We start from the raw sequence: 15,338 nt of genomic DNA, 5'->3' as shown, positions 1-15,338 counted from the left end.
GGGAGTGCTCCCGAGGGCACAGTAAATCATTTCCCTGTGACTGACAGGTCTAGATCCTACAGCCTATGGTGCAGACGGAAACCCACTGTTTGAATGGGTATTTGTAGAAGAGAACTCATCAGAGAATCACACATTTATTCATCTACCTCATCACAAGACAATGGCTTCTTCCCCCAGGGAGGTATAAGTACCAGCAGTACCCTCTGTTTGGTTCCCTTTAGACTAAATTAACCAAAAAGACTTAACAGATCTAACAACAAGAAAAACAAGAAATTTCCAACTATAGTGGGGAAAGTACGTGGGTGAGAATGGATCTCTGACAAATATCTTAAGAGAAAAACAGTTTTGATGATTAATTTTGTTCTTCTGCAAAAGGTAAGCATTTGGGATAGATTAGAAGTCAGATTAAATTGCAAGGGATTTCAAAGTTAAATACTAAAGATGTCACTGTTACACAACCCAGCACTGACCATTAAGAAAGTTATGCATTTGAAATAGACAGTAGGAAATGAATTGCATACTAGTGAGTTAATACAATTGAGTTGGAAAATTTTCTATTGAGGCAACTGGGACTTCTTAAAAGTCATTGGTAAGAGATCATAGATGCCTAGGAGTTAGTTTATAACTAACACTGCAGACAGCAGAATTTGTGCACTGAAGTTATTTCCAACATTAAATTTATACAACATCCAATTCCCTTATTCAACAACCCCCACCCGATTTTATGTAGTTCTGTGTCTTCTCTTCCCACTCCACTGTGGCATACTCTTTCCCTTTATTTCATTTTCATCCCTGCTCACCAAAATTTTGTCTGCCATCTGTTGTATCTGCTGAGATTTAGTTTGAATATCTTCCTTTAGTCGGTTTTCTCTGCGTTCCCCAGTCTCTAATCTCTTCACTTGATTCTCCAGAGAATGGCGCCGTTCCTGCAGAGCAATTATGAACTGCCATTTAAGCTAAACAAGTTTTGATTATCAAACAGCAGTGAGCAGGCACTAGGAAAAGTCAGCTGAAGCCACCAGTATGTGGTTCTCTTCTACATCCAAAATCGTCCCCACTCCCAAAGACTTAACCTAGTCACATGTTCATGTTGAATCCAGATGGAAAACACCACCAAAAAGCTTCCCAGTAAGTATTCTTCAGAGAAATACATTTATAGAAGAATGAATAGTCAACTGCTATCTTCTAATCTCTCTCCTCTGACAAGCTGTTACAGGGATCCTGGCTATTTAGTGTTCTACGAGTAGGGGCTTCTAAGCCCAGTTACATCCTATTGACTAGTCCAGTGTAGCCAGAAATTCTCTCCTCACCTCTGCTTCAAGCAGTTTCTTTTTCATGCCTTCATTAGAGTCTTCCCGATTCTGCAATTTCTCCAACTCTTTCTCTGCTCTCTCCTTTGCCTGACGGATATTCTGAAGAAGTTCAGTTGCCTCAGAGCTGGCTTTCACAGCCTAAACCAAGAGGAAAAAAAATATCAGTAAAAGTTAGTACAAAGTCTCACACACACACACACACACACACAGTCTTCATAGTAACAGATGCATGTACAGTATGATGGCAACCTCAGATGTTCAGCATTCTGAATAAAACATTTATAAAAGCCTGGTCTGGCAGCCTAGAATTAGCACAACATCCAACCATGTGAAGGAATATTTCATTTAGTCTCCTGAGGGCTGTAATACTTTGTTCTAATTCTGGCTGATGTCTGGTGTTAGGCCGGCTGATTGGTGTTTAGTGGCCTGTGATGGCGGTCAGACTAGATGATATGGTAGTCCCTTCTGCCCTTAAACTCTATGAATCCAAGTTCAAACTTCTGCTCCAAGCTTCACTTCAGCTGTTGCAAATGTTGGAAAGAGCACGAGGGAAGGAGAATTACAGGTCTGTCTTGTTCTACCAGTAGCTTCTACTGCTCTACTTGCACTGGAGCTCAAGCCTAGTCCACAAACTCAGCCTAATCCCTTGAGACAAGATTCATATATATATTTCTGCTCAAGTGCTGAGAGAACATTGTATTGAGCCACATCATTTCTTGAAACGAATGAGACAGTAATAGTGAAAACTGGTGGCCTGCTGGAAGGACTGAGATGAAAATGACATCCTCATACTGTTTTGACCTCAATGTTCACGCTACAGATTTATTATCCTTAAAGAAGCCCCATTTCTGGAAAGCCAAAGAGGCCAGCAGACCAATTGTGGGAAGGGGTTTCAGATGCTCCCAGACAGATATGAAGCTGCTAGCTCTCTCCTCTACCCAAAAAGAACCACCATTAGCAATGTATTAGCTGGTATAGTGTTTTCTCATATATAGGCCTTTTGAGTGCACTGGAATTTCAGTGCCCATTAAAGTGAGACTGATAGCACCGATTACAGCAAGGTAGGTACTGTGTATATTTCCTCCAGATGCTAATGTACCCTAATTCTGTCATGAACCCTTATCATAGACTCGTAGGACTGGAAGGGACCTCGATGGGTCATCTAGTCCAGTCCTCTGCATTCTACTGTTTGACCTATCAACAGAGTAGAAATTGCTAATTGAGAAGTGATTTTATGATTAATACTAAAGTATGCTGGGAGAGTAAGCCAAGACCTAAATACATTTCATTGCTGAACTAGCAAGACATGAACCCAGGTCTCCAGAAATAAAAGGTTAAGATAGCATGTTAGATGCTGTACGCCCATGCTGGTCTTTTAAATTAGAATTTCTGCGCACTATTCCTGTTGTGACTCAGCTTCATTTGTAAAAATAAACACTGTTGACACATTTCAAGAGCAGAAAGCATATTGAGAATTCTGATTTCAGATACCGGCTCCCACCCCCACTTTCTCCCTCTGACATCCCCTCTTGCTGTGACTAATTCTATTTTTGACTATGAAACAGTGCATATCTCCCCTGTATTAGGGTTTTGCTGGAAAGCCTTGTGAAAAAATCACTAACCCCACCCCTGACTTTACCTTTGCCAGCTTGTCCTGCAGCTCCTGGATTTTGGTCTGCTGCTCTGTATTGATCTACAGTTAAATGCAAGGGAGAAAAAATGAATGTCCACCATACTTGTGATTTATTTATTTTAGTCTTCCCAGGACCTTTGTTTCTCCCTATAATTCCAACCTGCCAGATGATCCAATGCATTCCTGCTCCTGATTTCCTATAGACCATTTGCAATATTTGTCACTAAATAAATCAATCACTTTGCAACAGCATGCAGAACTAAATAAATTTATTTTTCAGAATAATCATATTTTCCATGTGCCATTCTTCATTCATAATGATACATACAGGGTTTCTCTTTTAACTCATCTCCGGCACAGATTGTTCATAATAGCTTTGTCTTGGCATACCTACTCTATAAGTTCAGTTGACGACAGCCTGACCAAGCCCAGCTTTAAATCAAAACACACAGAACAGTCAGTTCCACAGAGAAAGAAGATGGACGTCTGTTCATGCCACTGACTATCCATGGATGTTCTGGGTTTCTGATAGTGATAATATGCTTGGGCAGTAAACTCTACTGACACTAAGGAAGCATACCTTCTCCAGTTTGGAATACAGCTCTCCTACTTCAGTTTTCCCATGGTCTTTAGCCTGTAATTTAAAAATATACAAGGTATAACTCTGAAGAAAAGTTTTAGGATCTTGGACTTCACCCAGAATCATAACCTCAGGCAGTTTAAAGGTAAAACAGCTTTACAGGGAATAAATGAAATTGTTCCAACCATACTGGTAATATAAAATGGCTTCCAACCATACATCCTGTACCAAGTTTCCAAGGACTTGAATGCAACTCATTTATAAATCCCAGCCAACACACACTAGAAACTAGGAGTGTAACAACACCTTTCCCAGGGAGCCTTCACTACCTTCTGTAGTTTGTTGTGACATTCAGTAGCTTTACGTTTGAATTCTTCAGCTGCCAATCGTGACTCTCTCAACTCCGATTCATAGAGATCACTACGTCTACGAGCTGAAATAAGATCCTCTTCTAACTGATTCATCATCAACCTCATCTCTTCCACCTGGGCTTGATACTCCTGTGGGAGGAAAAGGGACATTACATTTTGGAAAGCACAGAGGAAAGACAGAGAGTGGCAAACAAAATGATAGTACCTATATGGACTAGGCAGAAAGCAGACAAAGTATGTAAAGAGAGGACAAAAACATGAAATAAAAGGGTGAGAGCCCGGCAGAATACACTATCCATTCCTTTCTGGCTTGTGTTTTTCATGACAGAGCCAATATGTCATTTCCAAGCCACTACCTCAGAGAAGATACAAAATGTAACCAAAAAAATCTATTTTGAGGGGATTCCACTGCAGAAACACATCCATGGTTTTTTAAACAAATAGTAAAGTACTTACATGTTATTTCTCTCGCTGAAGGTTAGTGGTCTATATAGACATATGCTTCTGAGTTTTGTGCCTCTGTCAAACACCCAGATATATTCTCTCAAAGTTATTCAGACTGATAACATGAGATTTACTACAAACCTGGGTGGTCAGGGTGGATGAAAAGAAGAAGAAGAAAAAAAGTGTTGTGGCCTCCAACCATCAGTTTATTGGTTTCTTTTGATAGCTCAGGAAAGAAAAATATTAAACCTAAAGTAAAAGTCCTCTCTCATTCTTCATGGGAGTAGCAGTAGTCTAATATCAAATGCTATCTTTGGAGGATAACCCTCTAGGAGTCACATTTTCCTCCTCAAAGGCTACTATTCTTTGTAGTTCACTCCTCCATTAAACTACAATAAAGGATTTGGAATAAAAATTCTGGAAAAGTGCAATGCCTAAAAATCAAAGAACAGAAAGAACATTTGAACTAATTGTTCCAATTAGGGCAAGCATCCAAGGTGAGAAGTGGTGTACATAGATCCTGGGGTGACCAATGAAATCTTCAGTAGAGGAATCTAATAAGTGTTGATTGTTATTATATAATAAGCATTTGTGTAATCCTTTAAATATACAAGTGATTACAAGAAAACAAACATTGTCCCTTTCCTAAAGAGCTTGATTTTATATCTATCTGGTGGGTGGGGAGCATGTGCACCAGGAGTATGCTAAGCAAGTACACAATACAAAGGAATGAGAGAAAGGACATAACAGATCTTGCTTTCCATGTTATTTTCTTAGAGTCCATATACACACACACTATTATTCATTTCTCTCTGCCAAACCTTGCCCATTCACCCACTACTTTTACTTTCTCCTGTGTTCAAAATCATATTTATCAGTTAATTCTCTGCTTTCTACACTTCCTGCCACATATGGCTGGAGGTTGCCACTAGCAGCCTTTTTCCTTAGAGTGACTCTCTGGTTCATAATACCAACAGGGGACCTAGCTGGTCCATCCTCCCACCAAGTCCAACTGTTGCAGTCCAAGTATTTTCTCCCTGGACGGGGCTGGAGCTTTTATACCATAGGTGATGCAAACATGCATTAGCTCAAAATATCCTTTCACATCAATGGATTTGCGCAAAGAAAGATATAGAATGTTTGGAAGAAGTTTGTTCTGCTCAGAGATCACAATTTGGATCAGCATTTCCAAGAATGCTCAATTTCTAGAGCAATGATCACTTGACAAAGGAATTATAAACAAGGCCTCACATGCCATTAAGAAAGTTCATGAATTTGTAGTTAAATAAAATTTCAGTTTTTCTTGCTTCTTGATACTATCCAGGCTGTTTCTTTAAGCACATCATATACTAAGATCAGAAGAAAATGCCACATAACTCAAACACACAACACTTCCACTTTAACCTAAGGCATCCAACATTGGGCAACTGAACTCAGAAAAGCTGAAGTGAAAACTAACCAGAGATTAAAAAAGGTCATATAAAAATATACTAAGTCAAGTAATGTCTAGAAGCCAAGTCAGAAATAATAATGCTCTCTTTAAACACTGTACCCAAATTGATGTTGAATTTATGGCATTACCCTGAAATATCAAATACTTGAACTTTATTCTCTCTGTGGGATTTGCCATTGTTGGTAACTTAAGTACCACCACCTCAGCAGGATTCTCCCCAAACACGGCTTTTCTTAGGGTTTTCCCAGCAGGATCTCCATCCTCTGTCTCAGACCCTAATTTCCTTTTCCTGAAAGAAATGCTCCAAGCGCTCTTATTTGCCAAGACTGACCAGCTAGTATGAGTGAACAGATTCTGCACTGTATGTTTATGCAGAATTCTAGCACCTAAGCTTACAATAACTCAGAGGAACCCTGTAGTAGGTTCTTAGACACAATTTCCTCTGGTGACCTAAAGAGCACCTTAACATTCTCATGAATCTTAGCCAAAATCTATGTTAAAAGATATCGAGTTCAAATCATGTTGGGATGCAAGTTTTAACAACATTTTTATTTTTCCTCTCTGACAAATAAGTCTGTACATTTTTGCAACCTAATCATCATCCAAAAACATCCTACATATAACAAATATTTAAAACAACTCTACTAAAGCAGCAACAGCACTCAAAGTAGCTAGCCTTAGAACACTGTCATTTTCCAAAACAACCAGCAAAACGAATACTTCAGCTGTATATATGGTTCTGCCACATCCTGAGGGTTTTATCTGCACTTCATTAAATTTTGCATAAGATAACTCTCCAGACAAGAACTATTACCAAGGGTTCTGTGCCTACAAGTCTTACACACAAAGACATTAGTCAGTTAATATTTGCAAAGTGCTTTGAAGATGAAAAGCAGTAGATGATTGCCAACTATTGTTTGAACTCCAGAGAAATTTCAATTTCTGTTTCTCAATTTAATGTGTTTCCATTACACTATAGAATGTAATGGGTTCTGTGTGGTAGACTATTTTTAATCTTAAAATTACCCAACACTATTTGCTGTATTTTTCATTTAAGCTCTCTCTCCACCTCCAGTAAAACAAAGTTCACAGAATAAATGATTTTTCTACCACTTTTCTGAAGGAAAAAAATTATCTGAACAAACATCTCTGCAAAAAAGCTAAGTTGGAAAAAACAGTTCAGCAACAGGAGTATTTTGAAAAACAGCCACATTCAAAGCTGAGTAGACACTGAAAATGGGCAAATTAAAACAAGATATGGGTTAATGTGGTTCTCCCTCAATTCAGAATTCCCATGTGAGGATTCATGAGCTTTAGGTGAAAGCAATATTAACCCTTGTTAACTTGTGTAACTTGATTGCTTAAAATGGATTTTTCCAACATGTCAGTTTCACAAAATATTGCAACTTTCTCCTGCTTTGGTTTTTAGGCAAAGATTTCATTTGATCAGCTTGATGGACTGCAAAATAATATAGAAAGGCTGGAGACCATACATGTTTGCAAACACATACATGTCCAAATTTGTTCTTAGTTACTTTGTTTAAGGAACTCTTCCCTCCTGCTTCCCATCCCCTCACACACACACACCCTTGGCATCCCACCAATATAAAACAAATTCCTGGCATCAGAACCAAGTAATACAAGCAGTGAGTTCTACTGTCAGCTGTTCTGTTTCCAAGAAGCAGTTGTACCTGTTCTTTGATCTCCTGCAGTTTTCGGCTCTGTTCTCTGATATCATGAAGAAGTTGTAGCGCCTTGTCATCCTCCTGAGACACCTCCATCCGTGCCTGTTCCAGGCTTCGCTTTAAGCTCTGCAGAAAGTAAAATGTTCAATGCATAGACCCTTTGCACACTACTCTGTAAGAAATATCCTCAGTCAAAGGAACACAAACCTTCTCCTCAATTAGTGTGAGACAACATAAACTAAGACACCAATTACAGAAACTTGCAAATTCACTGCTACTGAACTTCAATTTTTCCAGCCAGAGGAGAGCAACACCAAAAAATACCATCTATTGCACAGAGATGTTAGTTCAAACCCTACTCTTGTAGACCATGTGAGGAGTCAAAGAACACACCCAGTGAGTGAGACTTCTTAGCGATATTAATTATCCATCCTTCAGCACTATCTATTCACATCTCTAGCACTGGCACTTAGCTGATGCTATATTTATACCATGACTTGCTATTTTTCTCCCCACTGTTGAACTCAGTTATGTCTTTTACTCTTTTTTGAAGTTTAAAGAGAAAGGGGCAGCACCATTGTTTCAAGATTTGGGCAAAACTTTTGCTTACAAACTTCAACTTAGACAAATGCTCCTGTCACCTACTTAACGAGGATATCATTTTTCATCCAGAAGGATCCAAAACTTTTTAATGTTGTTTATACGACACGAAATAGTATATCCAGATGGTTCAACCCAGCTTCAGATGCACCTCCTGCTGTGCATTATTGCATTGAAAGCCTCCCATTTATCCAGATAAATTCATGTTCCCCATTCTATTTAGATAAATGAAGTTACACTCTATTGGAAATGCTTCACACTCCATTGAAAAGCAGTCACTGATAGAGTGTTGTCTTGGCATGCTACATAGACAGAGATTTAGGTTTTGGTGAGAGAGGGGAAGGAGGACAGCAAAATACCAAATCCAATTGAAAATATAAGCACTATTTAAGTAGGCAGAGTGTAAACATCCTCATTGGAATTTTGCCAAGACAACAGGGCAGACATCCCTACTGTAAAAATGACAAAGAATCTTAAATACATATCTTTAAGGGCCTCATTTTTATATCCCATCTGAAAAACAGCACTTGCCACAGACACATTGCTGGGGAACTGGAGCAGTACAAACTCAGAATGTCACATTATTGAGTCAACACCACCATGTACTGAAACACTTGTTGTCGTCCTTTGAGGTTTTTCTTTAAGTATTGAATAGGCCCCACCTTGCTTTCATTCTGAAGTCTATCAAGATCAGAACCCAAAAGCGGTACAGTATTGCTACTAGGACAAGAAGAGAACCAGAGTGTAGTTTTCTGTGAGCAAGACAACCGTTTTAGCTCCTTTACCACTACTACTGAATGATGTTGTAAGCACATGGGCCAAGGAATAAAGTTTGAACAAACCCGTATCTACCAGGCCTTCAATACTCTTCAAACAATTTAATGCTCCGATTTCAATAGACAACCATTCCTCTTCCACATTATCTTCTTTCTTTACTGTATATGCACCACTGAGACCATCATGGAACAGAAAGCTAAAGACTATCAGAAATTGCACCTTCAGACGGAAAAGGACTAGGATAAAGGCTCACACTGCATTCTGTGATGTAGGTTGCCAGGTCCTGCTCCAGGAGGGATCGCTGGGTCTCAGAGGCTTTCAGTTCCACCTCCTTTTGACTAAGTACAGCCTCCACCTCTGACACCCTCCGGTGCAATCGCGTCATTTCCTGCTCCATCTGCAACAAACATTGAAAGGTTAAAAAGCATTCCCAAAGCTCTGTTAGTTGCTAATTTCAACGCACCACATGTGATGAATTTCAGTCTCTAAGAGACTCCTAGTTATAATTCTCCAAATTCTATTTAAATTCCAATACCATTGTCTCTGCTCCTGGGAATGCACAGTTCTTCACAAGGACAGGTAGTTAGTCTAAGTCACCCCATTCATTCAAGCTGCTTGTTCATATTCAGTCATTCTTCAGTCATCTCTGGTTTTGCAGAGATGGGTCACTTTAGCTTTATCCCAAATCCATGTTGGACCAGGGGATGGGTCTCCCCCATCTCCTTGCAAGAATAAATGGTCAAATCCAGCCAAGACAGGGAGACAAATAATTGCACTCTCATAAAAGTCTCAAACACCACTTGAGTTCTTATAGACTCCAATGAGTTCTCTTTACTAAGAAACAGCAACTGTTAAAAGATGTTCACCATAATCAATGAAATGACAACAGGTACACAAGTAGAAGCTGAAGGACTAGGAAGAGAGACTTTGTATCACTCAGAACAGAAATGCAGCAACTCTGCAACCGATGAGAAGTAAATGCTGAATGCTGGAAGAAGCAGTCATCTGTGTCATGGTGAGAAAAGGGCTGTTTAAAATCCAGAGCCTCCTCTCGTTAAGTTTAACATATCTAGAGCAAAGGCATGGCCTAAATTCATCATCTTCTGTACTGATCAGGAAGCCATTTCACTGAAGGAAAAGAACTTTGCCCACCACAGATCTGGACGATCAGCAGCATCTGACAGATCCCTTGGCATATACTGGTTGTAGATTCCTGGAGCAATGAGGGAGGCCACTCACATAAATAAATACCTTGTGACACTTGTCCTGGGTGTCCTGCAGCTCTTTGCTCTTTAGAAGGAGTTTCTTTTCCATGGAGCTGATCTTTGCTGGAGAGTCCAACCCCAGGACAACGGACCTAGAAGAACAAAGCCAAATAATACATAAATATCGGCAAAACGGTACAGAACTCTTCACTTAAACAACTTTGCTCAGATCATTGGGTGATTATCCTAGGCTAAACTAGGCGGAAAGATGAGGCAAACTTTATAGTGTAATAGCTACTAGGTTAGGTCAATCAACATTGCGTGTCATTAGTAACCACGTCAGTTCTTCTACAGGTTACAGGATTAATACTTTCATTTACACAGTAAGTTTTAAATTCATAACATCAAATAAGGTGCCACGGAACGCATTTCTAGATGCTCCCTGCAGGTGTTACAAAGCCAAATGTCAAATTGGTTTTAACCACTCAAGAAGTTAAATAATTTGCTGAAAATTCATTGCCTGTTATATTTTGTTACTGTTAAACAGGTTTCAAAAACAAAAGCAGACAGTACTAGAAAAGCAACTGAAACTCAAAGGTGCCAAACTCTGAAGCACAGTGAGCTGAAGCACCTGCTCGTTAACTTGTTCTCTGCTATCCCAGGATTTTACTGAAACATTCCCAGTCCAGCTCTGCACACACCTTCTCTATTTCATCCACACAGACATGATTAGCCACATTTCTAGAAATGTGGCTAATCATGTCCGTGTAATCATGTCTGTGTGGATGAAGTAGAGAAGGTGTGTGCAGAGCTGGACTAGGAATGTTTCAGTAAACTGAGCTGTGTCTCCTGAGAAAAATCTGCTTAACTGTAGCATTCATTGAAATTTGACTGCAGGAAATTGAGGAACACATTTACATTTTTTTAGCACTCTTTCTGATTGGGCTCTTTACCCCCCATAAAGTTAACTATTCATGTTGGTTTAAACCAGCACTTCTCAAACTGGGGGCTTTGATCCCAAAGGGAGTTGCAAGCCTATTATAGGGGAGATCATGGTATTGCCACCTTTACTTCTGCACTGCTTTCAGAGCTGGGCAGCCAGAAAGTGGTGGCTATTGGCTGGGCGTCCAGCTCTGAAGGCATTGCTGCCGCCAGCAGAAGTGAAGTAGTAAAGGGGGCAATACCACACCATGTCACCTTTACTTCTGCACTGCTCCTGGCGACAGCACTGCCTTCAGAGCCAGGCACCCAGCTCTGAAGGCAGAGCCTCTGCCAGCAGCAGTGCAGAAGTAATGGTGGCATGGGGGGGTGTCACTTTTTGGGGGGGGCAGTCATCAAAACCTGAAATATTTACAAAGGGGGTCCCAGCAAAAAAATATTTGAGAACCCATGGCTTAAACTGATTCTAGAAAAGCATTAGAACTGACTATTTGTGATTTGGAGCATATGTTAGTGTTTTGTACTCTTAAACCAGATGTTTTAACTATTACTTGCTTAAATATGATCTCAAATTATACAAAAAAATTAAAAAACAAAATCACATTCGACAGAAACAGTTCCCTGTAGCAAAATGTGATTCCAACTAGGTAGTTAAGTAGTTAATAAGGAAACCAGTTTTAACAGAAGAAGCCTAGAGCTCATTGTAAGTTGAGATTTTAAAAGTACAATGAAGGTGCTAATAAAAGAACATGCAGTCTGCCCTCACATTGCTTGCTGGCTTCTACTGGCCACAGCTTTGGTATGCAGCCAGTTATCCCCATGGAGAGAAATGAGCTTCAAGCAGCCCTTTGCACACAGCTACACACCCACACACAGCAGCGCTGTCTCTTCTTACACCAAGGAAAGTTTGATTTTACCACCACCATTTTCTGAGAAAATGTACTCCCAAGTCCAAAAATACACAGAGGGTATTAGTCACACACATGAAAAGAAATGGACTTTATAAAACTGTGCTGCAGCAGCATGTGTGGAACAACAGATTTTAATGAGTGCCACCTTCTAAAGCCATTTGGAATGCAATCTTGATATTAATGTAAGTATAGCAGAGCCCACAATTCCCAACCTACATAGAAATATCTAATATAATGAAATCTTATTTTTAAAAAACTAAGAAACAAGCCTATTAGAAGAATGAAACCCACATATCAAATGACAAGATATAAATGATGATTTATTAAAGAATAAATCTTAAAATTGAATGCACTGGTTAAACACTCAAATTGGTTAACTTGGTCTAATCAATCCTATCCCCCAGATTATCATTTTAAAAAGTCAATATATCAAAACATCACTAGACTCCTCCAGAGAACAAGCAGCCATCAGAGAAAAATACTTAATAAATCCCATCACAGACAGGCATTCAAACAAGGCTAAAAATGGATAGGTGAGAAAAAACAGTCCTATAAATAAAAATTAAAAGATCACATTAACTAAAAAAGATGCAAAGAAATCTGCTTCAAAATGTAATTCTTATAAATATAAAAATAACTGCAAATGTGTAATGATAATTTTGACAAGTTTTTTTATATTGAAATGTTAACTTTCGAGATCTCTAATTTATCTCAGCAAAAGCCATTTTTTAAAAATAATCATAGTTCCACAGCATTCATCATCACCCTTTAGTTTTCTGCTCATACCACAGGCACTGCTCAGCAGATTCTAGCTAGTTCTGATAGAAAAAGAGGACACTTACACCACTGGTTCATTATAAAAGTTCCTGTTTCATCCTGGTGTGCGTTTTTTGTTTTTTTAAGGAGCATGCTCATAATATTGTACACATTATTTTGCAATTCAAACATTTTGCCTGGACAGTCAACTAAACCATCTAGCTGCACTGCAACATGGGGAACAACAGTATGGGACCCAGGGAGAAAGCACACCACACAGCAATGGAGTGTGGGATGGAGTGGGGTGACGGAGTGGGGTGTATTGCTTCTCTTAAATGATCCCCCAGCCAAAGTTTGGAATGTCATTAACTGGCTCTAGAGACAGCTGTTTCTTAGGTGTGATGTGTGGGGTTTGGGAAAAAATACACTGCAATCCTTCTCTCCCATTGAAAATTAAAAAAATCCCTTAAAAAAATATGAGCGCTAAACATGGCAATTTTTTATCACAATGAAAATCAGTACATCTCAACCCCAAAGCAAGCTGGTCTCCATATACTGGATTTGCATTAGGCACACATAAGAGTTCGGCATGTCCACTTCAGCTAACTCCTCCTTTCATGCAAACTCTATTAAGACTGCTTCATAAGTACCTCGACCACTTTTTCAAGTCTCAAGAAGAGAGAGAGTAATCAAGAGAAATGGGATGCTTAAAATCTAACAGAAGCCTAATCACGGAGATCCAAACTCCCAAAGGATTTTATGACAAGATGTGAGATGTGTGCTGTAGTGTCATTGTTACATACCCCCTCACTCAGAGTTATCTCAGAAGTTAAACACATCCAATCTGACAGCAAAAGCTACCATGCAAACATATCACTCAACTGGTACCATTTCAGAATATTTAATTAAATTAACCATTAAACCAGGGGTTCCCAAACTTGTTCCGTTACTTGTGCAGGGAAAGCCCCTGATGGGCCGGGCTGGTTTGTGTACTTGCCGCATCCATGTTCCCAGGCCAATAGGAACTGCTAGAAGTGGCCCAGGCTGAGAGATATACTGGCCACCGCTTCCAGCGGCTCCCATTGGCCTGGAGCAGCAAACCACGGCCAGTGGGAGCCTCGATCAGCCGAACCTGCGGATGCAGCAGGTAAACAAACCAGCCTGGACTGCCAGGGGCTTTCCCTGCATAAGCAGCGGAACAAGTTTGGGAACCAATGCATTAAACTAAGAGTCATTTATCTCAGCACAACAGTGTCTGAAATTTCCTCTAAGGTGTGAAGAAATTAACAAGAACAAAAGGGAATCGACTTATGTAAATAAAACACAGGAATGAAGAGGAATATAAAAAAGCTCAAGTCTTGGTCAAATCTACAGTAGAAAACGCTAACCACACTAGCTGTGCTAATCTATTTTCAAGAGGAAAATTACCTCCTTGAGTTATCATTTAAATTAATTGGCTTAATGCTGATTACCTAGTAATTCATGGATAGAGCCAGAGCCTCTCCCAGAAGGACTGTAGGGAATGGTGCAGAAGTGCTGGATATCAGAGGGCTCCTCCTGTCCTAATCTTTTCAAGTAACAATCGCTACAGAAAAAGCTAGAGCTTAACCAAAAGGGAATGGCAAGTTCACAGCCCATCCTCTATCATGCACTGCATCTTCTTACTTCATCTTTTTATCCCAATCTCATGAGCCTCAAACTCACCTTTGCCTCTTCCTTCTCATAGCTGCTGGTACCATCTGTCCTAATCCTGACCCCTGCACATATCCATACTCCCCCTTCCTATGCCTCATGCTTAAGGCTAAGATTGTGTCACAGGTATTTTTAGTAAAATTCATGGACAGGACACAGGAGATAAACAATACATCACAGAAGCCCAAGTCCTGCCATGCACGGGGCTGAAGCTGAAGTAGTCAGGGAAATCAATTAAAGTCACGGAATCCGTGACCAAATCATATCCTTACTCATGCTCTATTCTCTAACTTCATTTCCATCTCTACCCTTCCACTCCTCCAGCCTTTCCATTTTCTGTTCCCTCTCAAATGCCTCCTCCATCCTAAAACACAGCAAAAACCAAACAATGATACCATTAAGATGTGAAAGCAATGAACTGAAACAGCAAATTATTACTGAAACCTTGTTCTCCCTTTCCTCTTTTCTCCCTTTCCAAGGGCTGGAACAGAAACCTACCAGCTGTTAGATTAAACTTACCATCCAGAGAGGTCAATACGAAAAATAAAAGAGGAAGAAATCCTCACCAGCAAAGTCTGGGGTAACATACTGGTGATAAGGTCAGCCCCTCTCCCAACCTCAGTTGCTGGGGAGGGGGAAGATGCTTAGAAGATGCTTACCTGCACCAAACATGAGAATTCCTCATTTTGTATCACCCTTACCTCTAGCTAGTAAGTGTCTGATAAATTTGAAGAACCAGTCCTCTTCACACTTCTCCAGTCTCTTACTGGCTTAAGGAGGGTAAGAGTTGGGGCAAAAGAGAATGAAGAGAGGTCTGCACTACCCCCTATTCCATCCTTTTTTGGGAGTCCTCCTTACTCATGAATCATGCAAGTGCCTATCTGCGCTGTAGCTCCTCAAGGTTCTGCCAATCAGCGGCAGCAATGTGAAAGTAACATGATTCTTGACAGTTTGGCTACAGCCCACTAGATTCTGACTG

At 40.0% G+C, this 15,338-nt stretch overlaps 1 protein-coding gene across 10 annotated transcripts in view; it reads right to left on the bottom strand.

Annotated features, from left to right (window-relative positions):
* The window catches only part of CIT (citron rho-interacting serine/threonine kinase), a 111,420-nt gene that overhangs the window by 69,196 nt on the left and 26,886 nt on the right, over window positions 1–15,338 (bottom strand). For all 10 annotated transcript variants that reach the window (XM_030582981.1, XM_030582984.1, XM_030582983.1 and 7 more), the window contains 8 exons: window positions 10,108–10,213; window positions 9,110–9,253; window positions 7,486–7,605; window positions 3,856–4,026; window positions 3,527–3,580; window positions 2,953–3,006; window positions 1,311–1,451; window positions 801–926 (listed from right to left, as the gene is read on the bottom strand). In XM_030582981.1, coding sequence (XP_030438841.1) covers window positions 801–926; window positions 1,311–1,451; window positions 2,953–3,006; window positions 3,527–3,580; window positions 3,856–4,026; window positions 7,486–7,605; window positions 9,110–9,253; window positions 10,108–10,213 — 916 coding nt within the window. The remainder of the gene's footprint in view (window positions 1–800; window positions 927–1,310; window positions 1,452–2,952; window positions 3,007–3,526; window positions 3,581–3,855; window positions 4,027–7,485; window positions 7,606–9,109; window positions 9,254–10,107; window positions 10,214–15,338) is intronic.

The sequence above is a fragment of the Gopherus evgoodei genome, chromosome 13, assembly GCF_007399415.2.
Source record: "Gopherus evgoodei ecotype Sinaloan lineage chromosome 13, rGopEvg1_v1.p, whole genome shotgun sequence".
Taxonomy (NCBI): domain Eukaryota; kingdom Metazoa; phylum Chordata; order Testudines; family Testudinidae; genus Gopherus; species Gopherus evgoodei.
Note: the sequence above shows the minus strand (reverse complement) of the source record. Positions and strands in the feature narration are given on the sequence as shown.